This window comes from Cricetulus griseus, chromosome 7, assembly GCF_003668045.3.
Source record: "Cricetulus griseus strain 17A/GY chromosome 7, alternate assembly CriGri-PICRH-1.0, whole genome shotgun sequence".
NCBI classification, from domain to species: domain Eukaryota; kingdom Metazoa; phylum Chordata; class Mammalia; order Rodentia; family Cricetidae; genus Cricetulus; species Cricetulus griseus.
The window spans coordinates 45,577,929-45,605,748 of NC_048600.1; the positions used below are offsets into that span (position 1 = coordinate 45,577,929).

Sequence of the window (27,820 nt, forward strand, 5' to 3'; positions counted from 1 at the left end):
ATGCAATAGCTAGACCTCCATCTTGCCCTGACACCGGAGTCCTGCCTTTTCTTGAGTTGTTCTGGGGCTGGAGTTGCAGAGGCCAGTGTGGTGGGTGCCAGGTGGAGTAGGGCAGAGGAAAGAGTAAGTGATCTTTAGCTGTCAAATGTGCCCAGAGCTGGCTCCTGCCCCAAGTATGCTTAGGTGCAGATCTTGCCCTCCACTGTAAGAGAAGGTCCAGCCTGGTGCGCAGTCGCATCGGGGCAGGGAAGGCGCTGTGGGCGGTGAGGTGAGATGTGTTGTGGCAGCTGCCCCGCTGCCCGAGGCCCGCCTGGAGCGAACACTGCTGGTGGCTTTAATTGCTTTCACATTCGATGGGCTGGCCTGTGACAGGCCTCTTACGCAGTGCACTCTGGCCGTGAACCCCCAGTCCCCGCTTGCCCAGGGGCATCTTCTAGCTCCTGAAGGGGCCTGGGCTGCTGGCCAGAGATGGGCTGAGAGGCTTAACGTCACCTGTGATATGAGATGGGCCCAGCCTGCACCAAGACGGGAGGGGACACAGCACACCAGCCAAGAAGAGAGCAGCAGCTACAGTCCCACTCACCCTCTGGCTCCATCTGCTCCTTCTTGGTGACTGATGGATTCAGACAGCCTTCATCCCCCCCAGTGCAGGAAAGAAAAAAAAATAGTACTTGCACACATGTTGTCCTGCCCACCATGTTGGTCCTACCTGGCTGTGGGGCTAAAACCCTAGGGTCTGGCTCCAGCCTGTCTCACCTGGATTCTCACCAGGAAGTCTGGCTGGCCTTAGGCAAAGTGAGAGCTGTCACCCCACAACTCCTGGTACTCTTGTGCAGAGTTCTATCCAGGAGACCCCCCATTCTGGCCTTTGGAATAGGCTGTTTATGTGTGCATAGGGACAGGGAGGGTGACAAAAGACTGAAAGCTCCCTTACAAAACAAAACGCTTTTATTTGGTCCTTGGAGCCTGAGTGGAAACGGCCTGTGGAGTCATCGAACAAGGAAGGGACTGATAGCTGATAAAATAGTCTCTGTGTTCGAAGAGCTGGTCGTATTTACAGGGTTAAAAATATTCACAGCTCAGAGTAAAAGGAGGCCCAGAGGGGAGGGGAATGTTTCTCTAGATATAAAAATCCTTGCAAGCCCCATGGAGGCAAGGACAGTGGGCATGCAAGCTACCCACTACCTAAGGGGTTGCAGGACAGTGGCAGCCAGGTGGGGGCCCAGGAAATGACTCAGGCGTCCATGTGGCAGATAAGGGCTCTGATCTTGACAAGCAGCTAGGGGAATGCTGGGAAGGTGGGCAGCTTGGCTCCCTCCTCTAGGGGAGGGAGTAGTCAGTCACACCTTACATGTGTCTGTGACGGGACTGGGGTAGGGGGTGTCCTTTGTGGACAGACTGAGGCCATGGGACAGTGCTGATTGTGGCCAGGGAAGCTAAGGACAGAGCGCTTCTCCAGACAGCCGGGCTGGGTCTGGTTCCTGACCTGCCACCCCATCATGGCTTCGATCCTGGCAGGTGCTCCAGGAATTGCATAGTGTTGCAGGAGGGGCAGCTGTCCCCAAGCCCTGGCTGATGGCTACCAGGCATCTGCTTCCTGCAATGTGCCACTCATGTGCCAGGGATATCAGGACCCTGTTCATTAGGCAGGGAGCTGGGATTGGGAACAAACCAAGGGGGGAAGCAGCAGATCGGAGCCCCCACAAAGGCTTGTCCAGGCTCTCAAGGCAGGATCATGGCCTCTGAACTCCCAGATTTGGTTCTATGAACATATATCTGGGCTGCCTCTCTACATCAAGTGACCCCATATTCACAGGAAGGGCAGCCCCATTTGGGCCTTGGCCACCTGAAGCTGTCCCCAGGGCTCAGGATAGAAGTACTGGAATGAAGCCCACCTGGCTCGAGGTATTCTGCATGGCAGCTGGGAGGCCTGGTGGGGGGGTGGGGGTGGGGGGGAGGCCCAGGGGAGGCTGCACCCTGTAGCCGGCGGCTCCCTGGGCAGGGTCCTGAGATTCTGGTTCAAGCATCCTCCATTGGGGGTCTCCCTCATAAAGTGCATGTAGGGGAGGGCAGGTGGGTGGATCTGCACACAGCCCCTGCCCTAGGGAACTGTAGTCATAGTGGCCGGGGTCCATGTAGACCAGCCACATCAGGTGTGAGTGGGGGACTGTGGGTACCCCTAGAGGCTGTCCAGTCGCTGAGGAAGGCCTGGGCTGCCTTTCGATGTGCCAGGCGGTGGGTGATAGAGAATCCGGCATTGCCTTCCAACTGGGACAAGATCACCAGGACCTGCCTGCAGGAGAGGACTGATGAGAGCCAGCGGGAGATCAGGGCCTAAGGTGGGGGGAAAAAACAGCAGGTACTCACCTGTGCAAGGGTGGTACACTATCTTGGGTGCGCAGGCTGCCACGTGTGGATACCACATTGAAGCTGTCGGTGCAATCACATTGCACGTGCAGGTAGGACTTGGGGTGCCGGTTTTCCACTACCACGATGAGCCCCGCCCAGCCATGAGTCAGGTAGTAGCAGGTCATGCCCTCACGGCCCTGGGCACAGGCACAGGGTGGGTGGGCCAGGGCTGGTGGTTGCCCACCCGCTGCCCTCCCCCATCAGGACCCCACCCACCTCATGCCGCTCGCCCCGGCTCTCAGTGAGCAGGATGATGGCATCGGCCAGTGTGGTTGGCTGCGCCTCCACCGGCTCCACCATGACCAGCCTGGAGCTGTACACTGCGAGTACGTGGCCGGGTGGCTCGGGGGCACCTCGGGAGACCCCTGCTGAGGGGCTGGAGGCTGTGGGGGGTGTGGATAAGGGAGCCAGGAGCTTTCCCGTGGGTGGGCTTTGGGGCTCAGAGGGTGGGAAGGCGGGTGTGGGCCTCATCTGGCTGGGGCCCTTACCCTGGGCAGGGGGCCCTGGTGGAGCAGGGTTCCAGTGGTTGAAGGCACAGCACACCACAGCATACTCGCCAGGCTCCAGCATGACATCACAGTTCACAAACTTCTTAACAGCACGTTTGCTGTGGGCCAAGAGGCGGCCCAGGCTCAGGCGGCCACCAGTGCCAAAAGTGGCCCGGAACACCAGTATGCACAGATCCAGGAGGTGGCTGTCTACTGAATCCGAGCGCCTGAGGGCCAGAGATAATGGGCTGGGTGCTCATGTGATCATAGCCATGAGCTTCTAGCTTGGGATAGTGCTCAACCTACCTGCTGCCCTCCTGAAAAAGGGCAAACTCCAGTGAGGCACGCTCCAGCACTGTGAGTGCCGTCACACCCACTGGTCCACTGGCAGTGCTTGGGAAACATCCCTGAACCCGAGCCTCCTGCCAATCTGAGTGTACCTTGCAGATGTCCACGGAGTCAAAGTACCTAGACAGTGAGGAAAAGGGCGACTGAGCATAGTGCAGCCCAATGCCCCACCTCTGGAGCTCTGGGATGCGGTGCTCACACTATGGTCTTTCTTGCTCAGCTTTCAGCACTCATGACAGTCTCCCTGGTTCACTGTTCTCTTTTAGTTGTCTCCTACCACCCAATCCCTGCCATGGGAACCCCTTTCTCTTCGGGAAAGGACCTCTAAGCAGGAAGCACTTCTCTAGGCCATAACCCTGTTGTGGTTTGCATGTGAAGTATCAGCAGGGAACTGACCTCATCAGTGGGTGAAGCCACTGATGAGTTCCTAGCTGAACGAACAGGCTATCAAGAGGGGGTGACTGGTTGGAGGAAGTAGGACACTGGAGGTCTGGTCTTTGAAGGGTACATCTGGCCTCTTCCTGTCTCCTGGTTCTCGGAGGCAACGAGGTGAGCAACTTTGCTCTGCCTTGCCAGATCTATAGCAACTGAGTCAGCTTCATGTGCTGAAATTTTTGAAGTTTTGTTTTGCTTTTGAGATGGGGTCTCATATAGCCCAGGCTGGCCTGGGACTCATTATGTACATCAGGAACTTGAAATCCTCCTGCCTCAGATGCTGGAGCGTTGGGATTACAGATATGTGTGCTAATATACCTATTCACTCCTGCTGTTTTTTTGTTTGTTTGTTTTTGTTTTTTCGAGACAGGGTTTCTCTGTGGCTTTGGAGGCTGTCCTGGAACTAACTCTTGTAGACCAGGCTGGTCTCAAACTCACAGAGATCCGCCTGCCTCTGCCTCCTGAGTGCTGGGATTAAAGGCGTGTGCCACCAATGCCCGGCCCACTCCTGCTTTTAAACTGTTTCTCTCCAGTGACAGCAAACTGACGTTTCCTGAACGCCATGGGGGTGCAGAATAACACACACAAGCCCTGCTTCATATAGACCTAAATTCCTTGGCCAGACCAAGAGCTGCCTTTCAGAAGCCTGTAGCAGCTAGGACACCGACAAGCTGTTTCCCTAGGACAGCTCCCTGAGGATCTGGCCATGGGATGAGGGCATCCAAGTACCTGATAAAGTCACTATACTCCATCCAGAAAACACCCTCGCTGCTACCGTGTGGCATGAGCTCAGCTCGCAGGTGCCCTGGCCAATGTGGCCACTCATCCGACCAGCTGCCATTCCAGGAGAAGCGGCCCCATGGGTTCCGAAGTCGCAGGAGCCTGTGGATCACAGGACTGAGAACCAAGACTATGTGCCTCATGTCCACACACTTGTCCATCCTCAGACAGTTGGGCCCTTACCTGGAGCCCTGAACATCACGAACATCCAAGACAGAGTAAGCGTGGCGGGGACGAAGACCCAGGCTCTCATAGGCTGCATCATCCACTTTCATGTTACCTCCCCCGCAGGAGGCACCCATGAGGAACCTGTGTAGGCAGAGTGGCCCTGGCTGATGAAATGGATGGACAGCAGGGGAGATGGCCCTTCTTGAATGTGGGGGTATAGTCTGGGACCCACGTGGCACATGCTTTCAGGAAGCACTGGCCCACTCTGGATGGGCTCAGAATGCCTGGGCTAGAACAAGCTGGTTTCTGAAGGCTTAGGCCTGACATGGTTCATAAGCAGTAAGTAGCACTGCCCAGGTTCAGCCCGAAGCAGGGATTCTGGCATTCTCTCCTAGGCCCAGGGCTTCTGTAGGTCTTTGGGTCTACTCTGGAAGGCCTTGGGAAAGGTAGTGAAGGTTCACAACACTGACTGGGGTGACATGTCTCAGAACACCTCCTCCCACTCCTCAGGGTGCCTCTATGGACTCACTCTTGCCTGTCTTTTCCTAAGTGAGACATAATGAGATCTGGGCTCTTCCTGTGTGGCTACTTGGGGCAGGATATAGCCTTTTCAGAGTGGCTACCAAGAATGGAGTACTAGTTACACTTCTTGGCTATGCTAGCTGCACTAGAGCACCTTGTTAGACACAGGCACAGTCAGAGGGTACTGCCCCCAACTTCGCCCCCACTCCACCTCTTCTGTCCTCCCAATGCCACAGACCATGGCAGTGACCGCCTTACCCAGCCTCCTTAGAACTCAGCATTTTGGCCCAGATGAGGTCAGTGTCAACAGGTTCCTCTCGGGGGTTGGTGGAGCTGACCTGCAGTGCCAGGCTCTCACAAGGGGCACCAGTGAGTGTGGCCAGGCCCTCAATGGCACGGCCTGCCTGGAGGGCAAAGTAGGAGCCGTGCAGCTTGGCCAGTGCCTTCTCAATGAGGGCCACCCACAGCTGCTTCCGCTGTGCCTGGGGGAGGGAGTAAAGTCAGAGGCTGCCTGGTTTCCTGACCCTGCCTCCCACCTTGTTGTCCCACCTGTGAGAAGAGCAGAAAGCCAGCCTCATCACAGGGCAGCATGTCATCCACCAGCACTGTTGTCCACGTGCCATCCTTGCACAACCGCACCTGGTAGGCACCCTCTGCACACAGGCTACGTGTGACCATCACTCTCTCCACAAGGTCAGGACGTTCAGCCAATACTGCCAGCGCACTCAGGAACCTGGATGGAGCCAGGCAACTTTATAACATGCCCAGAACTGGACCAGCAGCCTCCATCCTCCTCCCCTAAGCTTGTCTGGCAGGAACCTGGAGCCTCACCAGCAGTTCCCCAGCAGCCCCTGTAGGATGTCAGAGGGCCTCAGGGTGTGGAAGACTGACCACGGAGTGCCATGGTCCCTGAAGACAGAGCAGTTGATTTCGTGGGGCCGCAGCCACTGTTTCACTCGTTGCTGGACGCTGTCACCCACTGGGAAGCCGACAGATGCAGGGCCGGGTGGGAAGCTGTCATCCACAAAGTTCACACTATTCTGCAGGAACATGGCCGGACACTCAGGCTGGGCAGGGCGGCCTCAGGCCCAGAATGATTCCATTCTACCTTTTGGGGGAAAGACCCCCACCCTCCCAAGAGAGCTTTAGAAGACTGGGGTGGGGCTCTTGCACATTAGACCAACCTTGGGGCTAGGGCAACTCTGAATGGTTTGAAGGGCTCACCATCAGGATGATCCTGAATGGCATGGGGACACTGCAGGCCAATGGCAAGCAGCCACAGTGAACATTAACATTAGCCTGGGAGGATGGCACAGCTCCAGCTGCTCCTTCAGCTGACCCAAGGGTGAAGCCACCCAGGGCTCAGGCTCTGCAGTTCAAGCGAACACCAGGTGTCCCAGCCTTGAGCTTTAACAGGATATGGTTCCCCGTGTAGGACAGCCTCATCATATCCTCATCTCTCTGTGGGCTCACACATGGGAGGTCTGGGACTCCATGTGAGGGAGTGTAACATGGATAGTGGAGGTAAATGTTACTTTGGGCCAAGCTGGCTTTCAGAAAAGAAGCTACTTACCTCTCTGCAGAAAGCCACTATGTTCTCCCAGAGTGCCTTGGCCTCGCCCTCGTCTGTCTGCCTCCGCTTCTCCACATGCATGCTTTCCCTGCGCCTCAGGGGTGTAGTCCCCCGGCACTGGGTCACCAGAAGTTGTGGTGTATGGCAGGCTGCACAGTGCTTGGCCCGAGGTGTGTTAATCAGGGTGCAGGCAGGGCAGGCCCATTGGCCCAGACGATCAGGCAAGAGACGGGCAGCCTTGTGTGCTGAGGGAGCTCGTCCACAGGAACCAACACAGGGGCCAGGCTTGTCAGCACCACAGTCGGGGCAATGGGTAGGGGGTTCACTGTGCTCCTGGAAACCATGTAGCTTGGAGCCACCACACACTGAACACCTGGGGGCTGTTGTGGGGTTCCTAAGTGTGCACCTGGCACATGACCAGGTGGTGAAATCAGGGCTGGAGGGGCTGGCAGGTGTGTAGCGCACAGTGTCTCCAGTCAGGTCAATGACATCACTGCACGACTCACATCGGGCAGGGCTGCTCTCCGGGGCCTCCTCCTCCAACATACTCAGTCGCTTGCCTGATAGCAACTCCTTGCCTGATAGCAACTCAGCTAGGCGGGAGGCCCCAGCTGCAGCTCTACCAGGGCCCTGTGGAGGCCCTTTGGAGCTTGTGGAGGTCGAGGACTGAGCAGCCTCAGGCACAGGTGGCTGAAGCTGAGGGGGGACCTCCCGGCGGCTTCTGGGTACAGGGTTGTTCTGTAGGGTGGGTGAGAAGGAGCTGAAGGGTAGTACCCTGGGGGGCTCCTGGTCAGTGGAGGTGGGACCCTGGCTGGTAGAAGGAGAATCAGCTTCAGCACTTTCTCCAGGGAGGATAGGCTGGGATGGAGCAGGAACAACATGGAAGCCAGTAGGGGCCACAACCTCTGGAACCACCAGGGCCTCCGGGGGGATGCGTGGCAATGACAGTTTCCGGGGTCCCCCACAGGCAGAACAAGAGCTAGCCACTGGTGTGTTATGCAAGGTACAGCGCTGGCATGCCCAACCACTACCAGACTCTGCCCCTTCCCCTTCATCTTCCTGTTCCTTTTTTTCTTCTTCTTCCTCAGAGTGCCCTCTGGCTGGCTCCATGGCCACCAGCCCTGCTGTCCGCACAGGCCCTGCTTCCTCCTTGCAGTTGCCCTTTGGTTCCACCAGTATGGTGGGTGGCTTGGGCAGGACCCCATTGATAATGGGCAGCAGAGGGGCTCCAGGAACAGGCTCTGGGGTAAAGCCACACACTTCGCAAGCCTCTTTGCCTAAAAAGTTCCGGAATGTACAGCGCGCACAGGGCCATTTCTGTTCCTCTACACTGAGCCGCAGGATCTGGTCAAGATCTGGCTTGTGCCTGGGGGCCTCACAGATGGAGCACTGGCGTTGGCCGGCAGGGTTCAGGAAGGTGCAGCGCGCACAGGACCACTCCCCAACTGCGGCCATAGACCCAGGAGAATGTGTGTGGCTGCAAGGGAAGAACCTGATTAGTGTGGCTCCTTTGAAGCTTAAAGTCACAATGTCCCATGGGCAACAGGACACTTTTCCATGGAGAGTAACTGGGACTGAGGGAGATGCCTGCCTGGCTGCAGAGCCAGCAATGTGGAAAGTGTGGCCAACATAGGGTCAACAATGTTCTGTTTAGAACATGCTCAGGAGGTATAGAGTGGGAGTGGCCATCAGTCAAGAATAATCTAAGCCTTTGCTCAATGTGCATTCTCAGCTTTGTAGTCGTCCCCCCCCCCATCCGTAGGTACCACAGAGACCCCTTGAGCCCCAGTTCAGGGCATAATCAGAGCCTGAAACTGGGCATTCAGGCCTGTTCCTTATGGGTTTGGCATACTCCACACCACTAGGCTTGCAGCAGGGTGGCAGTGAGTACTGGAAGCTGTGTGGATCCTTCTTGGAAAGGAGACCTGAGCACAGCAAGGATACAAAGCAGACAGACACAGGGTGAGCCTGGATGGAGGTTCAGGTTATGAGATCTTGCATTATCCTAAGAACTTCTGGGCTTCAAGACAAATGCATAGAGTACATGGAGTGAATCTCTGTTGTGTGGCTGCGGGTTTCCTGGGCTCTTGGCCTGACTGCTTGCTCCCAGGATGGGATCCTCAGGTGGATAGAAAGGGTGCTGGGCTCCATGACAGGGCTGAGCTGCAAACATACCTCCACAATAACCATCTTTTGAACTGACCATAGGTGTTTTGCTTATATGAAAATCAATTGGTTTTTACAATGAAGCACAAAGCTTATGCTTCTAACCTTTGGCTCAGGAAGAAGGAAAACACGCCTCTTCAGAAAACAAAACAAAACAAAAAATAATTCTTCCCTACAAAAATATGAGTTGCCTAGGGGCCCAGAGTTGATTCTGATTCCACCTGCCTGTGTAGGTTAGGTAGCCCCAGGAGAGACAGGTAGAGAGAAGTTTAGGCTCATGTGGAGAAGCTGTTGAGCTGCCCACAGCTTTGCCTACAGTGGGCAAAGCCCAAGTAGACAGAAGGGGCTCTGAGATCCCTGGAGCAGCAAATGTGCAGGTGCAGTAGACTCAGCTAAGAGTCTGGAGATCACCAGACCTCTCTCCTCAGTTCCTTTACTTGGAGAGGGCTCATGATTAAGGACAGAACACAGCTTGTGCCAGCAGAGAGGCTGCCCCTGACACCTCTCTCATAAGCACTACTGTCTCCAGCTGCACATCTACTTCATAGAACAAGCAAGATGGGCATCCCAGAGGGTCCTGGTGGACCACAGTGAGTTTGACGGGTCACTTCCCAGGAATCTCTTGAGGGAAGTCAATCCTCATGAAATACTCTTAGGGGACTCTTGGGACATTCTCTGATTCAGCCTTAGGCTGCTGACTGTACAGTCTGAGAAATGTGATAATAATTAATGTTTACTGTCACCTTGGCTGGATTTGGAATCACACAGAAGACACATCTTTGGCAGTATCTTTGAAGGTGTTTCCAGAGAGGTTTAACTGAAGAGGAAGACCCACTCTGTAGTCCTGGCAGGCCTCAAACTTACAGAGATTTCCTACCTCTTCCAGTGCTACGATTAATAGCATGTCCCATTACACCTAGCCCAGAAGACCCACTTTGTGTGTGGGCAGCACCATCCCATAGGCTGGGATCCTAGATTAAATAAAAAGGGGAAAAGGAGGGCCAGTAAATCTGATGAACTGAGTTTGACATCTGGTGACCCACATGGTGGAAGGAAAGAACCAACTCTCATAAAGTGTCTGCTGGCCTCCACAGGTGGGCCATGGCATGCATGTACGTGCACACACAACATGAATTATTATTTAAAAAAGGAAAAAAAAGCAGAAAGCATGAGCCTCTTTGCTTCTTAACTGCAGACAATACAACCAGCTGCCTCATGCTCCTTGAATAATGGCCTTGCTTTCCTTGAATAATGGACTATATACCTTCTGTGATGGTTTGAATGAAAATGACCCCACAGGCTTACAGATTTGAATACCTAGTTAAGATTTTCTGCAAGGCCTTGAGAAGGCACAGTGCTATGAAGATAAATTCCAAGATGCAATGAACACCCCATGATGCTGGAAATGCCAGGACCATAAAATGTCTTCTGAGGAAAGCTGCATGAATGGAGTGGAGTTGGCCTAAAAGAGAGAGGCTATATGTGGTGTAGATAGCAGAAGTGGACAATGGGATTACTCAAGGCTGTTGGAGTCTAGATGATGTCACAACAAGCCACAGATGCAGAATTTGGGTTTTCAGAATTCTACCTTGCTATGCCCCATTTCCTCTCTTTTGGAATGGGGTATGCTTACTCTATGTCATCATATATTGGAATTATGTAAGTTTCATGGTTAAGAGACTGACTTGAATGTTGGCATGAGCCAGGTGTGGTGGCGCATGCCCATAATCCCAGCACTCTGGAGGCAGAGGCAGGTGGATCACTCTGGTCCCTCTGAGATACACCTCTGACTCCCACCAGCAAACCTTCTCTATTATGGAATATGAACACACAAAAACTGTAAGCTAGCCGGGCAGTGATGGTGCATGCTCTTAATCCCAGTGCTTAGGAGGCAAAGGAAGGCTCTGTGAGTGCAAGGCCAGCCAGGTCTACATAGTACTATGAGAAATCCTGTCTTGAAAAACTAAAAACAAACAAAACAAAACAAAAAACAAAAAAAACCTGTAAGCTAAAATAAATCCTTATTCCCTTAAGTTGGCTTTGTCAGGTTTTTTTGTTATAGCAAGGAGAAAAATGAATAATACAAATTTCAAAAATACTATGAAGGAAGATCAGGTTTCATCTCAGGAAACAGCCAGGGTGGCCAGGGTCTGGCTTTAGCTCAAATGAACCTAAAGCACAGCCGTTAGCTGGGATGAGAGGTAGATAGGGGAACCACATGGGAAACTCTTAGTAGATGAGCCAAATGAGGAAGACTTTATCTTTAATATAGGGCAGCTGCAAACACAACAACACCTAAAGATCAAACTTGTTCCTGGAAGTGGGACAGATTAGTCAGAGGCCACCCTGTGGTCTGCTGTAACTAGAAAACCTGTCATGACCAAGGACTCTCAGGGTTATCTGTGGTCATCTGTGTGCTGTGAACCTCACAGGGCAGGACCCCTACCTGTCACCCTCTTTGGTTCATTTGGCTAATGCCTATAGTCCATGGCCAGTCCTATACTGCAAGGCCTGGGAAGGACCCAGGGCTCAAGACCTGAAGTTCAAAGGTAAGACCAAATCACCACTAAAGTCTGCAGTAAAAGTCTGTGCAGTGCTGAAGACCCAATGCAATCTGTATACAGACTCTGGCAAAACCACTGAGGAATTCTCAACACCAGGGCTAGAGTGTCGCTAGGTGGCAGAGTGCTTACTTAGCATGTATGATACTTGATCCAGAAGCGAGAAGAAATTAAAAAGGGTTTTTGTACTTGATTTTCTAGAATTCTCAAAACAAACTCTCCTAAATCATGGCACATGAGCTCACAAAGTAATTTCAACTCTTCAGGACACCAGCTCACAACAGAGAGCATATATTGAGGCAACTGCCAGAGAAGTCCACTTAGAACATGGGCTTTGTTGTTAGCTTCCTGGGCATATCAACACTAAGACCTCATGCAAAGGGAGGTGACAGGCTCCAAAGCTACAAGAGTCTACCTGAGTAACCAGGAAATGAGCACCCAGGGGAGCGAGAGGCTGCTACCTCCTGCTGTGGTCTTGGCAGCAATCTTTTCTCTCTTAGGAAGAACCAATAAAACTACTAATCAGGCCACTAAAAGACGGATGCCCCTGCCCAACAGAGCAGCTCCATGTCTTGCCCTTGCCAGTTTCTTATCCCTAATGTGTGCACAAGTTAGACTGTCCTGAGGGCCTATATAAGGGTGAGGGTAGTGTCTCCCTTTCTAGGGAAATGTACCAGGCTCTTCTCCTGGGCTCTTCAGCTTGGCCTGCTCAGCCTTTCTGGATGGGTGTGTCCTGTTTGTCTGTCCCTAGGTAGCTAAAGCTAGCAGTGCTGACAGATATGAGGAGCTGCTATGGCTGCTAGTTTCCGCCCCAGGCTTCTCTCGGCCCACCTAGTGCCCTATAAGTGCTGGGGAAAAGGCTGTCTGTTTCCTATGCTTGTGTTGTGTTACTTCTGTGTGAGTGTACACACATTATGTGGAGAAGAAGTCCTGAAGGGTGGCCACAGAGTAGTGTCACCTCCTGCTTTCCTGCCATCCGTCTAGCCAGTAACCCTCTGATGTCCATCACCTCTCTAGCTTTGATATGTATAGATTCTTCCAGATCATTAACAGTTTATTTCTGATTCAAGTTGGATGCCAGCTGCTTACTGAAGTCCTAGGCCTAGTGAGAGCTAGTACATATTGGGGACATCAATTTAGGGGAAGACTGGAGCAATATGGAGTGAAGACACATCCTCATGCCTTGGGTCTCTCTCCTCCTACTTTATCTCAGATGAAAACTGTCCAGCCAAACAGTCCTGGGTGTCTTAAATTTGTTTTTTCTCACATAGTCCAGGCTGTTCTTGAACTCCTGATCCTCCTGCTTCTGCCTCTACAGTGTTGGCACTATAGGCACACACCATCATGCCTGGCCATTGTTCTGGATTTAAAAATTTGTGATTTATTTATTTATTTAGAGCCAGGGTCTCTCTGTGTAGCCCTGGCTGTCCTGGAACTCACCATGTAGACCAGGCTGGCCTCTAACTCAGAGATCCACCTGCCTCAAAAATCTTGTGCTTTAAAAAAAACTATTCATGTGTATGTGCTGAGTGCCATGCACACGCTGCAGCCCCTAGAGGTCAGAAGAGGCACTGCAATCCCAGGAGCAGAGCTCCAGATGGTTATAAGCCACAATGTGAACTGAGCCCAGGGCCCCTAGAAGACGGTTCAGTGTTCTTAACCACTGTGCCACCTCTATAACCTCCCAAATCTTGTGCCTTTACTTGTGTTTTTTGAGACAGGGTCTCACTCAGCAGCCCTGGCTAGCCTGGAGCTCACTATGTGGACAAGGCTGCCTCAAACTCTCAGCAATCTTACTATGCCTCTTGCCAAATTCTGCAGCTATAGGTGTAATACACAATGTTGAGCAACCCGTCATGCCCCACCCCAACTCACTTAAAAATCAAACAACAATGACCTTGAACTTTCATTTACATACATGAACTTAGTAAAATATAAAAGTAGGAGAGCCATCCACCCATATGACATGTATATGGTGACATTCTCTGCTGGGGCACTGCTTACTAATACAAGACTGAGAAAACAAGTCCAACATATAGCCGCAGCACACAAAGCCACAGTGTGGGCTTAGCAATTCTACTCAACATTTTTTCCTTAGGAGATACATTCATACATATATACACACACATATGAAAACATGAGATGTTCAACACTAACAGCCATCAGAAAAATGCAAATTAAATCAAGTAAAGCTCCACCGCACACCCTGCAGGATGGTTAGAGTCAAAGACAGATGATAGCAAGCATTATCAAACTCAGGGACATCAGAACCCTGTCAGCACTGTTAGTGGGAATGTGAGTGGGCCAACCCCCAAGACAGCAAGTGCTTCTCAGATGTTGCATAAACTCACCACAAACACAGTAGCTCCAGATCGGGGATATACCCCAAACCATTAACACATGCCCACATAAAAACCCTTAGCATGAATGTTCATAAAAGCTAAGTGGAAATAACACACTATTTATGAGCAGACACGCCAAAGGTAGCTTATTTTCACAGCAGAGTACCACTGAAGCATGTAAAAGAGGGAGGCCAGTCCATGCTGCAATGTGGATGAACCTTGAGGACAGTATGCTGAGTGAAAGAAGCCAGTCAGACACCCAGGTCACATGTGAAATCTCTAGAAAAGGTAAACCTACCAACAGGAAGCAGGTTAGTGGCTACCTGGGGCCAGAATGACTACAAACAGGATCTCTTTTAGGTTCAAACTAACTCATAAGCTTTGAACTGTTTGAAAATGACCTGAATATACATTGGTAACAGGTGAATTTGATGGTGTGTGTGTAGTTTTATGTCGACTTGATACAAGCTGGAGTCATTTTGGAAGAGGGATCCTCAACTGAGAAAATTCCCCCACTATCTGGTTTGTGAGCAAGCCTGTGGTGCAGTTTCATGATTGATGATAGATGTAGGAGGGTCCAGCTTACTGTGGGCAGTGTCACCTTGTATTGGTGGTCCTGGATGCTATGAGGCAAGCTGAGCAAGCCATGAGGAGCAACCCAGAAAATAGCACTCCTCTATGGCTTCTCCATCAGCTCCTGCCTCCAGGTTTCTGCCCTGTGTTCTTTCAGTGACGGACTGTGCTGTGGAACTGTAAGCTGAAATAAATTCTTCCCTCCCCTAGTTGATTTTGGTCCAGGGTATTTTATCACAGCAACAGAAAAACTAAGACTGTGTCAGTCACATTCTGAGAAAACTGCTTATAGGAGTTAAAACTTGCATTGGAGGTATTGCCTGTAGCATCTTGCAGTACTAAGGGAACGGAAGCACTGTAATGCCTTCATGCGCCTTCACTTGCTTGAGGTCCCTGCCAAACTTCTGCTTGTCCTGTCTCTCTGTACCTTGAGTTCCTAATGGTTGAGTCTCCCAACCACTAGCCTGACTCTGCTCTACAGACTCACACAGTCTCAGTGCCTTCTTCCAGCATCTCCTAAAGGTCACTTGTCTGCCAGCTGACCTCTTGGTGTTAAAGGCACCTCAGAAGGCAGTCTCTTGTCTGTGCTCTATGTTCAGCTATCTTCCTATGCCTGACAGATGGGTGAGTGAGCTGTTTGTGGAAGTCATAACCATGCACTTCTCTGAGTAAAGAACAGATCAGTGTTATCTGGGTCTCTAGAACAGAGCTACTAGGTCTGCATCCTCTCTGAGGTGGAGCCCTGGATATTTAGGGGGTGCCAGATACTCTTCCAAAAGGAGGCTAATGACATGCATGACTCCTGTGGTTCCCCACAGCCAGAATGGCATCCCTAGAGGCAGCTATACTGGAGTGTAGGTACCATAGGCTGGTAAGGGAAACAATGTTCAATTCTGACAATTGTGTGAAGAAAGCCAGCACTTTTTTTTTTTTTTTTTTTTTTTTTTTTTTTTGACAGGGTTTCTGTGTGGCTTTGGAGGCTGTCCTGGAACTAGCTCTTGTAGACCAGGCTGGTCTCGAACTCACAGAGATCCACCTGCCTTTGCCTCCTGAGTGCTGGGATTAAAGGAGTGCGCCACCAACGCCCGGCTAGAAAGCCAGCATTCTTAATGCATGCTAGCTACAAGGGCTGAAGTCATCAACTTCCCAGGCAGGGGATCTCCAGACAGCCTTCATAGGAATTGAGCAGGCCCTGGGCAAGTACTGCTCAACAGTGGGCCGTAGCAGAACCTTAGACAAAGGAAAGCCTCAGACCTTCCAACCAAGAGCAGCAATAACCCAGGATCAGATCAGCTCCTGTACCTTCAGGGGAAGTGAGTTGCCAGAGAGCACTGATAAACAGAAACCCTGTTCTGAGCAAGCATCTGTGCCAAGGAGGGACACATTGAAAAAGAAGTCTCCCTGCCTAAGACCCCTCAGGGTTGCCCCTCCCCACCTTCTTACCTTCGGGCCCGGGGACGTGGGTGCTGCCTGGTGACCAGAGCACTTCCCCAGACAGTCTCCCCAGGGCCGCTCCTACACCAGCCAGCTGCTGTTGGGGGCCCTGGGTAGGGTGGCCCCCCAGGGAAGCCGTGGTCTGACTCCGTCTCGGCAGCCAGGGAGGAGGCAGAGCTCCCCATGGCCCCCCTGACAGTGGCCACGTAGAGAGCGGGGCCTGGTCACCTCTGGCCGGTGGAACGCGAACGGAAGCATGGAGAGAGGAGAGGGCCCACACCGGAGAAAGGGCAGCCGGCTGGTCAGTGACACAACAACAAAAATAAACAGAATAAAAAGAGAGAAGAAACAGTGTGATTCACACAGATGAAACTCTAGGCCCTGGGAATTTCCCAGCATGCCAGGTGGCCTGGAGTACACAAGGACAAAGTGAGGTTCAGGGACCTGGGCATGACTTTAAAGAATTTAGCACTTTAGGGCATATCCTATAGACAAGACCCACAAGGGAATATAGGCCAGAGGCCAAAGGCCAGTACCAAATGGAGCAGCAGCTTATTAGGGTTTCAGGGTTATCATCCTGATCTGAAAGATCCATCATCCCTCTCAAACTTGTCTCTAGTCTTCAAAGGGGCTTTATTTCTCAATTAGGAGAATAGTTTTACCTTATTACAGAGGAAACTATCAAGGACATTTAGCACACAGGAAAGGGAAAAAAAATGAAGGCGCAGAGGGCACAGTGGGATGGTACTTGAAGATCTAAGAGGTCAGGGCCAAACTGTGCCTTTAGAAGGGCAGCAGCTGACTGTGTAAACACACATACTTACCAGGCAAACCCTAGACCTGAAGAATGTCAGGGAACCTGAGAAACTGTCCATGCCTAGGAGGAAGAGGGTAGACTGCTTGTGTTGCAGGGAGAGCCATTTTACACCTGCTGGCTAGGAGGGGGTGGTAATGAAACCAAACAAATCTGAGTATGATCCTTGGGACAGGGAGGACTTGGTAGTTGGGAGACCAACACACACTGGGTATGTGTGCAGGTCCCCTCTTTGGGCTCTAGGTTAAGGTGTGTATCATCTGTGCTGCCCACTGACTGGGTAGATCACAAACTTTTGTTTCAGCAGTCCCTACCCTAGGTTTCCTATCACCTGCTGACAGCACTTTTTCTGGCTTCTGAGTAAGCCTCTATAACACTGACTTTGGTAATAGGGTATAGATGATGAGAAACTGATAGAAAGAGCCAAGAGACACACCTACAAAGTACTTTGGGCTCAGGGGACAGCCCCACATGACAGATAAAAGCCTGCGTACTCCTCTGAGAGCCAGCACTGAGAGAATTACCAACATCAAGCCCAACTCCTCTCCAACACACCCAGTCATGGGGCCAGGTAGTTCTGCAAGAGGTTTCAATCAGAACCAGCTGTTTCTCTCATGAAGCAGCATTTCCCTACCACCTCTGAGTTAGCATGTGAGGGCTGCTTCTGCAAGGGACTGGCCCTATTGGCTTGGTGACCCGGTGAGATTTGAAAGCTTTTAATTCGTACTTTGAACTGGCTAGAAAACAAAATGAGCCATGTGATGGTGGCACACACCTTTAATCTCAGTGTTTGGGAGGCAGAGGCAGGTGGGTCTCTGTAGGTTCAAGGCTAGTCTGGTCTACAGAGTTAGGTGTGGTCCCCTGGCCCCCTCGAGACAGTGTTTCTCTGTATAACAAGCCCTAGCTTGTTATACCAGGCTGGCCCTCAAATTCAGAGATCCACCTGCCTCCTGAGTGCTGGGATTAATGGAGTGTGTCATCACTGCCAGGCCAGAGAAAGAAAGAAAAAAGAAAAAAAAAAAGAAAGAAAAAAAAAAGGAAGGAAGGGAGAGGGAAAAAGGGAGAGAGGAAGGGAGGGAAGGAGGGTGGGAGGGAAGAAGGGAGATGAACTAAAATGTCACATACACACTTCCTTTTTCTGGAGACAGGGTCTCACTATGTAGCCCAGATTGGGTTTAAACTCAGAGTCCTCCTGCTTCTGCCTCCCAAGTGCTGTGATAACAAGTGTAAGCTACCATGTCAACTTGAAATTTACATTTTAGTGTCTACAAATGGTTTTGCTAGACAAGGCTGTGCCCATTTATTTACATGCTGTCTGTGGCTTCTCTCAGAGGCCACACAACACAAGATCTGCAAGTGCTCCCCAACTGTTCCTTTAAGGAGGGCTGGCTGGCCCAGACCAGACCTACAGTACAGGTTCAGGCTTCCTGTAAACTAGAGGAGGCACAAGGAACTAAGAGAGGGCTGGAGATCTGGCCAGAACCCCCAGTGGAAGAACTCCCAAAACAGTCTGCTGACCTCCACATTTGTGCACATGTTCCCTGCCCCCCACAATGATGATGATGATAATACAAAAACTAAAAAAGAACAGGTAGAGCTGGGTATGTGCACATCTGTAATCCAGCACTAAGGAAACTAAAGCAGACGAATCAAGATTTCTAGGTCAGTCTGGGGTACATACTGAGACCCTGTCTCAAAAATGTACAAAGCAGGGAGCCTGAGAGATGGCTCAATGATTAAGAGTACTTGTTGCAGAGGACCTGGGTTGGATTCCCAGCATCCACAGGATGTTTCACAACCACCTGTAACTCCAGTTCCATGCTCTTCTGACCCTCATGGGTACCAGGCACACACACACATGCAGGCAAAACATTCATACACATTAAAAAAAAATCCCCCACAAAACAACAAAAACAAAAATCAGGTAGACTTCAGCACATTTTGTGTAAACTAACATATCTAGAATGTTGTCCTGTCAGTATAATATTACCGCAAATGACATTGAGTTACTAAGTATCCATTTTCTGGTCAAGGTGCTTCTCCCAACTCCCCCGCCCTTTCAGGATGTTACTAAGTAATCTTAGCTAACCTCACACTCCTACTGGCTTTGATTGTTTTCACATAGGGTCTTATAGTGTAGCCTAAGCTGGTAGCAAACTCCTGATTCTCTTGCCTCAGTTTCCTTAGTACTACATATATAGGTATGACCATGGCACTTGGCCCTGATCAAGATTTTTTTTTTTTTTTTTTTCCCCGAGACAGGGTTTCTCTGTGTAGCTTTGGAGCCTATCCTGGCACTTGCTTTGGAGACCAGGCTCGCCTTGAACTCTGCCTCCTGAGTGCTGGGATTAAAGGCATGCACCACTAACACCGGGCTCCTGATCAAGATCTCTTCATGGGACTCAGTAGCCACATGTGCTAATGGCTTTGTTTGGGGCATCAGTGAACTGTTGGTGGCAGGATTCTGTTTAGCTGTCCAGCAATATATGCTCCTATCTATCAGCCCCACATTACAATGGTCACCTAGTATATTGGCCTTTCCTGTGGTTGTGTCAGTGCCAGAACTATCCCCCAAACTGACAAGCCCTGCCATGGGAGTTTCCTCTTCGAGGCCATCCTGGTCTACAGAGTGAGTTCTAGGACAGCCAGAGCTACACAGAGAAACCCTGTGTTGAAAAAAACAAAAACAAAACAACAAAAAGAAGGCAGGTGGTGGTGACACACCACATACCTTTAATCCCAGCACTTGAGCGGCAGAGGCAGGCACATCTTTGTTGGTTGGAAGCCAGCCAACTAACAAAGCAAAACTACAGAGCAAGTTCCAGGATGGGCTCCAAAGCTACACAGAGAAACCCTGTCTCTAAAAAAACAAATCAAAAAACAAACAAACAAAAAAACAAAAATCAAAAACAAAACCCATGGCCTCCTGTGAGAAATATAGTCCAGCATGTCTTGTGCTCTTCTCTCATTCAAACCCTGAGCCGGTGAGAGGGAGGGAAGAGTACTGGAAGCTGGGCTGAGCAGAGATGCCCATGGGGCAGAAACTGCTTACAACAAGGCCCTGAGGTGATCTATTGACAATACTGGCCTTGCCACTTCACTTGCCTAGGGAGCCCTCTTATCTCAAGAAGCTAGCATCAGGACGTCTCTGTTTGTTTTCAGATAGGGTCTCATGTATCCTAGGCTAGCCTAAAACCATAAGTACCCCTGATCCTCCTGCCACTGTCTCCCAAGGGTAGGATTATAAGCATGTGTCACCACACCTAACTGTGCATGGGTGCCTCTTGAAACCTACCTTCCTTCTGCTGGCTTTTCAGCACAATATAGGCCCCAGCACCTTCTGTAGCCTGGTGGTTGACAAGTCCACACGTATGGTAGGCAGCTGTGCAAAATTCTACATGCCTTCCTTCTGGGTTCTGACAACTATACTCAGGGATCTCTGAAAGGGTAGAAGGGGGATCCAGCAGCAGCCTTAGCTACAGGCCTGGCTGTTTCTCTGGCTTGGTCAACCCTCTATAGAAGCAATTACCACATCTATGCCACTTTGCCAAGGACACTGGGCCCTTCTTTGAGTGAATGAAGCTAGCCCCTCCCAGGTCTTCCCCATCTAGGCCAGAGCACACCAGTATAATTAGCATGTGGTGACAGGTGGGGCACTGAAGAATGCCAACACAGGTGGATCCAGTCTTTGTTCACATTCTGGTTGCCTAGGCCGTACTCCAAAGAGAACACGAAGGAGAGGGCTTCATAAGAACATAGCTTGGCTCCCACTCTGGGTGGCAGCCCTGAGCCACCCCAATGGTTGTCCTTTCTCTTACAGGACTTGTTGGTGGACAAAGCCCCCTCCCTACTGCTGAAAGCACTTACTTCATTTGCTCCTCATTTTACTCCAGTGTGTGTGTGTTTAGCAAACACCGTTTGACCTCTGCTACAAGTCAGGCTGTCTTAGGAGGTTGGGCACAGCAAATAGTGATTCTCAGAGATCCCTGCCCCAGACACTGCCTCACTGTTTCATGACTTAAGTGTAACCACACTAGAGGCAGAAGGCAGGGTGAACTAAGAATCACAAGATTTGAGAGATAGGTTCACCTATCCTCTCAGCCCAGGGGTTTATGCCTTTCCCACTCCAAGACCTACCAGCCAGTTCCTCCCTTATTCGCATTTGGGAACTGTTCTACTTTTAAATGGGACAGTGGCCTAGATCTGGCCTCAAGGAAGTGGGACTGTCACTGCTCTGAAAGACAAAGTGTTAATTATCAAGATGTATTAGCATGTCCGCAGCCCTGGTGTGAGATGTTCTCTGCATATGCTGAGGGCAGCTGGAGAATATTCCCAGGACAAGCACGAGAAACAGGATGACACCTGCATGGATGCTGCATGGTCTCCTCTCAGTCAGGAGGCCTAATCCTAGTGATAACATCAACAGCCTCTCTCTGTTGTCCCCAGCTTCCTCTTCAGCCCCAGGGCCCTCTGAGAGGTGTTGGCCATGACAGACCACCGGGAGTGAGATACTTAGTACATCTCAGGTAGGACAGGCCCACTCTTCTTCCTCATGGGTGCTCAGGGCTGGAGGTTGGGTGGGGACCATAATGGCTCTCAAAAGCCACAAAACCTAAGGGCTGCAAACCCACTGTGAGAGCCCCTTGTTATAACCTGTCTTTTTGTTCCACACTGCCACAGCCTCGTCAGTACTTCTTGCCCAGAGCTCCCCAAGATTTGTGGGATGCCTGATTTCCAGGACAATCTGGGGATATCACCAAGTCATGACCAGGGAGACCTTGTGTTTCTAGAGCTCTTGGTATATGAAGTACAATGTCTCTCTGTCTCCCCATTTGGGAGTGCCCTGAGCAAGAAGCCCAACTCCAGTGAAATAAGAGTAGAATGGGTTTCCCACACCAACTGATAGAGTACCTACCACACAAGCCCCTCCTCTTGGTAATTTTACAAAGGGCCATCCTCTCTTATTTTAACTGCAGTAACCCCAATATCACTTCTCTCTTGACACAGTGGATGGCAAGAGAGTGCAGCAGTCCTAGCCCCACCTGGTACCAATAGCTATCCACCATACCTTAGCATTGTACCCACCAGGGCAGGAGGCAGCCAGTCCAGAGGTAAAGCCAAGAATAAACCACTGTTGGGAAGCAACTCTGTCAAAAGACAGAGGATATTAAGGCCAGCTCCAGAGGAAATGCCTGGGGATAGGAAGTGAATCCTCCCAACAAGAAACTGGGCTAGAATCTACCCCAGGGGAGGACTCAACCCTGTGAGAACTGGCTGAACAACATTCCCTAAAGATAGGTGGAGTACCTCCAAAGGAATGGACCATCTTTAGCTCTTTGAGTCTCTTTTTGGCCAAGATACTCTATAGTGTAAGAACTCCACGTAGAAGCCATTGACAGACCATAGGGGAGACATCTCAGGTGGTGTATCAGGAGGGTATGAGGCCCAAGTGACAGGACCAAAGCCCACTAGCATAGCTTTCCCAAAAACAGTTTCTGAAAAGCCAGAGAACCTAGCAGGCAGAGTATAGCATCAGGCTGGTCATTAGAGAGCAGTGGCCCAGAGAAAGGGGTTCCTCCCTTCCACCTAAGCACTCCAACCCTGCTGCTCCATCAAACAAGCCAACAAACAAGCCACAGCACTTAATAACTAGCTCACCTGAGGCCAACCAGATGAAGAGATGTCAATGTGCCCACACCTGAGTTGCTGCCCTGGGAAAGAGACTCTGAACAGGCTGACCACTGCCGTACTCACCAAGACAGCATGCTCCTCCTGTCAGGGTTCAGATTCTGGGCAGGAATGGCAAATGCAACCTTTGGGATTACCTGCATGGTCAAAGTCCTGCAAATGAGTCTGACTGGCCATGTGGCTCAGGCCCTGCCCTATTCTAGAGTGCTACAGTTAGAGCCTCTTGGAGAACTTCATTTACTGCCCCACCTAAGCATATGCTGCCCACGGACGCCTTTCCTTTAAAAAGTTGTGTCTGTTGTATAGCCAGAGACCATAGGGGACAGCATGGTTTGCTGGCTCTTCACTGCCATTGTCACAGGAACCAACCTGTCCCATGGCAAACAGGCCTGTGGCTAATCCTACATTGGTAGGACAACAGAAGGGGTTATTCAAAATCTTGTCTTGATGTTCTTCAACTTGGCTCTGCCCTTTGGCAGAGTTCATATCCAGGGCCACGGATCAGCAATAGTTGGCAAGGAAGCCTAGGAACTGTGCCCAGGTCGGGGCAAGGCTCAGGGGAACAGCGGAGTGGCACCAAGATTTCCTGGATGTAGGTCCTGGCACTATTCAGTCATTCCAACTGCCAACAGGTAACCACTGTTTCAAACTGCAAAGCTCTGCCTCTCTCAGCACCTGTTTACTACGGCAGGGAACTCTTGTGTCCTCATCTTGCACTTCCTTGCTGGGCCACTGCCTTCTCATATGAACAATACTGGAGACAGTGGCCATCACTTTCCTCCTGCACAGTGGGACAAGCTGAACTCATAAAGTGAAGCAGTGATTCTATTGAAAATGAAAATTTACCTAAGGGCCAAGTGTAGGAAAAAGCCTTAGGAAGAAGGGTGTTGTCCTAAACACCCCCTCTCACTCTCCTAAATGGAAAATGAAGCCAAAATGCATTACAAGGTACTTCTCAACCCTGAGTTCTAGATTTTTTCCATTCTTGCCAAATACTTCCTCGTCTCCAGCTCACAGGCAGAAGTAAAAAACTAAGGCTGGAGCTGGGCTTAGTTTGCACACCTTTATTCTCAGCACTCAGAGGCAGAGGCAGGTGAATCTCTGAGTTCAAAGCCAGCCTGGCCTACAAAGTGAATCCAGGATAACCAGGGCTGCACAGTCTCAGCACACAAGCATACACACACACACACACACACACACACACACACACACACACACACACACACACATATGCAAATACAAATTCAGTGGGGGCCTCCACCTTAGGCCTGTTCAGAACATATGAGACACACTCATCCTACTGAGGTGAACTATAGCATTTTTTTGTTTTTTGAGACAGGGTTTCTCTGTGTAGCTTTGGAGCCTATCCTGGCACTTGCTCTGGAGACCAGGCTGGCCTTGAACTCACAGAGATCCGACTGCCTCTGCCTCCCGAGTGCTGGGATTAAAGGCGTGTGCCACCAACACCCGGCTCTACTATAGCAGTTCTTGAGACTGGGACTTTGCATCCAGCGTCTGAGGCAAGGATAGTCTGAGACATCTACATGCTGGCCTTCTAGACAGGGAAATGGTCACTGAGCACCCTTCTCTTTCTGGAGTGGCACACCACCTTCATTACACGTTAGGAGAAGGGAAATTATGTTTTTCAAAATGGTACTGCCAGCAAAACAAAGGATTTCAGTTTTCAGTTCACAAGTTCAGTATTGTTTAATGTGGGTTACAACCTTAAGAGAAAAGGTAGAAGGCAGCCTGGTGGTCTTGCTATCAGCAGAACAAGAAATATGGGGCACTCAAGCTCACTGCTGGATCAGGACCATGAGGGGCCACAGCACGTCTCTCAGCACTCCCTTCCCCACTGAGCGCTGGCCTTTCCACATCTGCAGAAGAGCAGGAGCTGTAGAACTCATTGATTTTTCCATCAAATGGTGTATGGTCAGCAAGATCAAGAAAGGGACAGAAAGTCTGCAAGTTCTTTAAATCCAAAGGGCAACATTTTAAGAACCATGGAGGAGGGCATGGGAGCACACTCTTTAGCAAGGAGCACTCTGCAGCCTTCCCATCCTGACTATGAGCAGCAGGTATGGCTCCACCTTGACATTTTCAAGCAATAACTACCAACATGATTTCCTTCCAATATCCTAAAGCTCTTTCTAAGCCCATCCTCCAGCTTAGCCACCTGGGAAGTAAGGCAGGCAGTATCAGGGAAGCTGAGACATGGGATATGCAATAGGAGAGCCAGGACTATGCATTTGTCAATACAAGAGGGTTGGGGTCAATGCAAGTATTACACTCTGTTTCCTAACATGGAGACCTGAGCAAGACTGTCCTGGAGCCTAGTGAATCCTTACAGACGGTTGGCTACATCACTTGTTTCCTACACAGCAGTTGTGCAGAAGAGTACAAAAGAATAGTAAGACAGCCCAGTATCTTATGATGACTTACCTTAGGGTCCCACACTATCATTCTTGTATTTCCACACTCTGGTGGAGTACTCCTGTTCTCCTATAATTCTACCCCTAAAAACTGTGTGCCTAGTAGGACCAGCCTGGGAGGCAACATGTTGTTCACATCAAGATGCTTTCTGGTCCACTGGTCACAATGTTTCCACACACCTATGCCATGACCCACAAATAATAATAATCGGTGGCTAAGCAGGTCTCCAAGCACAGCCTTAACCCACAGCCTCCTCTGCTTCCTTTCAGTGACACTTATGCAAGGGTCATAGGCTGGTAAGTTCACTTCTGAGACTGAGAAACAAGATGAGGCCAGGTTCCTCTTTCCAGAGACCACGTGCTGCCCTTTTAGATCAGGAGATCTATCTCTTCAACTTTAGAAGTCAATTGACTCAAGGCTACCAATGGTCAGCAGCCAACTGAGGATGCTCATTGGCTACCTGGACTGAGTTGGGTACCAGGACCTGTCAAGAAATAACACACACGGACAGGCGATGGTGGTGCACGCCTTTAATCCCAGCACTCAGGAGGCAGAGGCAGGCGGATCTCTGTAGTTCGAGGCCAGCCTGATCTACAGAGCTAGTTCCAGGACAGGCTACAGAGAAGCCCTGTCTCAAAAAACAAACAAGCAAACAAACAAAAAATAAGAAATGACACACACAACTTGAGTAGGAGGGACTCAGGGAGCTGGGGTGCCCCCAGTAGACCCCTGGGAATAAGCCAGAATGATATCAGAGGTATAGGGGTCAAATGGCTCCAGACAACCAAGACATACTGGGGGTGTGGAAAGGCCAAATGGCAGAGACTGCATCCAGCCTGAGGAGTTACAAGACTAGTTAGAGCTTCTGGAACTAGGAGCTCATGCACTTCAGGATGCTCTTGTCAGGTGACACAGCCAGTATGAAGTAAGGAAAAGGACAGGGTAGTCAAGAGACGCACAGCCAGGAAAAAGAACAATCCCCACCCCTGGGGAGGGGTGGAGGTGGAGACAGGAAGTGTCCTTTTTGTAGGCCTGAGCCCAGAGCCTTAAGACCATAGCTGTGTTTTTCACATCCAGCCTCCCAGGCCAGGCAGTGTGCAAACCAGGACAAAATAATGTGACAAGTCACCAGTGATCTTGGGTTCCGTATATGTGTTTTCTAAAGAGCTCAAGGTTTTTTCATTTAATTTTGCCTTCTCAGCCCCAGCAACTGTTTAGTGCAGTGAGAGGCAGTGCTAATTAAAGACAACAGGGCTGGACAAGGGACTCCTCTACGTTCCTCAGACTCTTAACTGATCTGCTCATCAACAGCACATATACAGAAAGTTTTTAGGCCACCAAAAGGGCTCTTCTCTCAAGTGCCACCAACGAGAATGGAAGAAGTGACCCGGAATCAGAACTCCACCTACCCCTCCTCTGACAACCGCTGTCCTACAGTCTCAGTTTCCTCATCTGTAAAATGGGGCTTACCTGTTTTGCCCCAAGGCCTAGACAATGTACAACAGGGGTCAAGAAGGTTTGGGAGTAGGCAAAACCCAACAGTCAGAACCAGGGCAAAGCCCAGATCCAAGGATGCAGAGAAAAGAAACCCATTTCTTCTAGAGGACAAGCTGAGGCTGTGGGGTCAGGAATTGGTTCTGAGACACTATGACCAGAAGAGGTTTTGATAGTTAAGTCATTATACAGTTGTACAGTATCTGAGCCTTGGATCCAACAAGGTTTAAATCTGCATTCCTCGAGGTCACTGACCTGTCTGCCATTCAAACAGTTCCAGGGATTCTCAGATGTTGGAAAAGAAATGGGCACATCTCTCTGAAGAAGAAGAACTTCAAAGGAAGCAGGATTAACTATCTCAAGGAAACAGGTTGCTGTTCAGTAAGACACAATTATCCTATACTACAGAACTGTGGTTCTGAAAGCATCCCTGACAGCCTGGAAGCTGGGAGAAACTCAGAGGAAAGCTCCACATCTGTGATTTACAGCTCTCCAGACTGGGACAGGGGAAACTGCCACTGGAGGGGCAGAACTCACAGTTCCTTACTGAGGAGAGATTCTTTCTGATGCATGGCATGTATCGCTGAGCTAGCTGCAGGGCCAGCCCCAAACACCCACGAAGGTTCTCAGGTTCTGGGCCTGGTAGTTTAGAATCCTGAAGCTCAGGAAGGTATCCTGTTTTAGAGTCTAGGTGTTTCACGGTCCTGTTACCAATGTCTAGTAACAAACTACAGGCACTCCAGGGACCCTGAGGGCCAGCGCAGCAAGGGCCATCTGGCCTCACAACAGGGTTCCCAGATAGACCTGGAAGTGCCCCCTTTTCAGACAAAACAAAAAACAAAAAACAAAAAACAAAAAAAAAAGAGAGAGAGAGAGAGAAAGGAAGAAAGAAAAGGAAATCCGCAGCTGTCAAGGGACCACTCTAACTTTCCCTTGACTACTGACAGGCCCACAAAAACCGAAGTGTGGGATGGGAGGGCACACAGGACGCCCTGCGCGCTACTCTCGCTGCTGCCCCAGGTAGCCGCAGGTTTCTGCAGACCGTGCCTCCACTACAAACACCCTCATACAGTGTGGGCCAAAGCTTAGTCTCGGACAAGAGGGCATTCAAGGACAGGCAGGCACTGAGGGTCGCCTGCGTCTGAGGTTCCTGGGCTGGCCTCGAGAGACCCATACGACCAGCAACCCCCCCCCCCCCCGCGCCCCGTCCCCGAGCTTGCCACAAGCCAGGCTGCTGCTCCCAAGGCAAACACGGAATATCCGGGCTGATGCCCGGAGGCCGAGGTCTTCGGAGTCCTAGGCCGGCTGGCCCACCACCGCCTACGGTGGAACTCACCTTAGCGAGCCGGCGGCGCCTTCTCAGCGCTCTCGGTCTGGCTAGGCGGGCGCGGCCCTGGTGCCGGACCTCAGTCGGTTGACCCACAACTTGTACCGGAGGGAACCAAGGCCCCCTTCGCGCCAGCCGCGATGCTCCGCCGGCTGAGCGCGTTTCGGCACCGAAGCTCCAGTCTCGGCCCGGCAACCTTACGCCGCCTCCGTAGCGCCCGCCGTCCCGCCCGGCCCACCCCGTACGCCTTACGCCTCCTCCGTAG

At 50.9% G+C, this 27,820-nt stretch overlaps 1 protein-coding gene across 7 annotated transcripts; it reads right to left on the reverse strand.

Moving 5' to 3' along the window:
* Positions 1-930: 930 nt before the first annotated feature.
* On the reverse strand, positions 931-27,820 carry Capn15 (calpain 15). Of its 7 annotated transcripts, none has more exons than XM_027425112.2 (13): positions 27,565-27,810; positions 15,809-16,097; positions 6,724-8,200; positions 5,982-6,190; positions 5,700-5,883; positions 5,409-5,632; positions 4,644-4,769; positions 4,410-4,577; positions 3,204-3,365; positions 2,898-3,124; positions 2,626-2,792; positions 2,368-2,546; positions 931-2,293 (listed from the first exon to the last, which is right to left on the reverse strand). In XM_027425112.2, the coding sequence occupies exons 2-13, from the start codon at positions 15,982-15,984 to the stop codon at positions 2,116-2,118; spliced, it is 3,477 nt and encodes a 1,158-aa protein (XP_027280913.1). In that variant the 5' UTR covers positions 15,985-16,097; positions 27,565-27,810; the 3' UTR covers positions 931-2,115. The 7 variants fall into 7 exon arrangements, with proteins under 7 accessions (XP_027280913.1, XP_027280911.1, XP_027280917.1 ...); XM_027425113.2 differs by having other exon boundaries at positions 2,116-2,293; positions 4,410-4,562; positions 27,565-27,807; XM_027425110.2 differs by having other exon boundaries at positions 2,626-3,124; positions 27,565-27,809.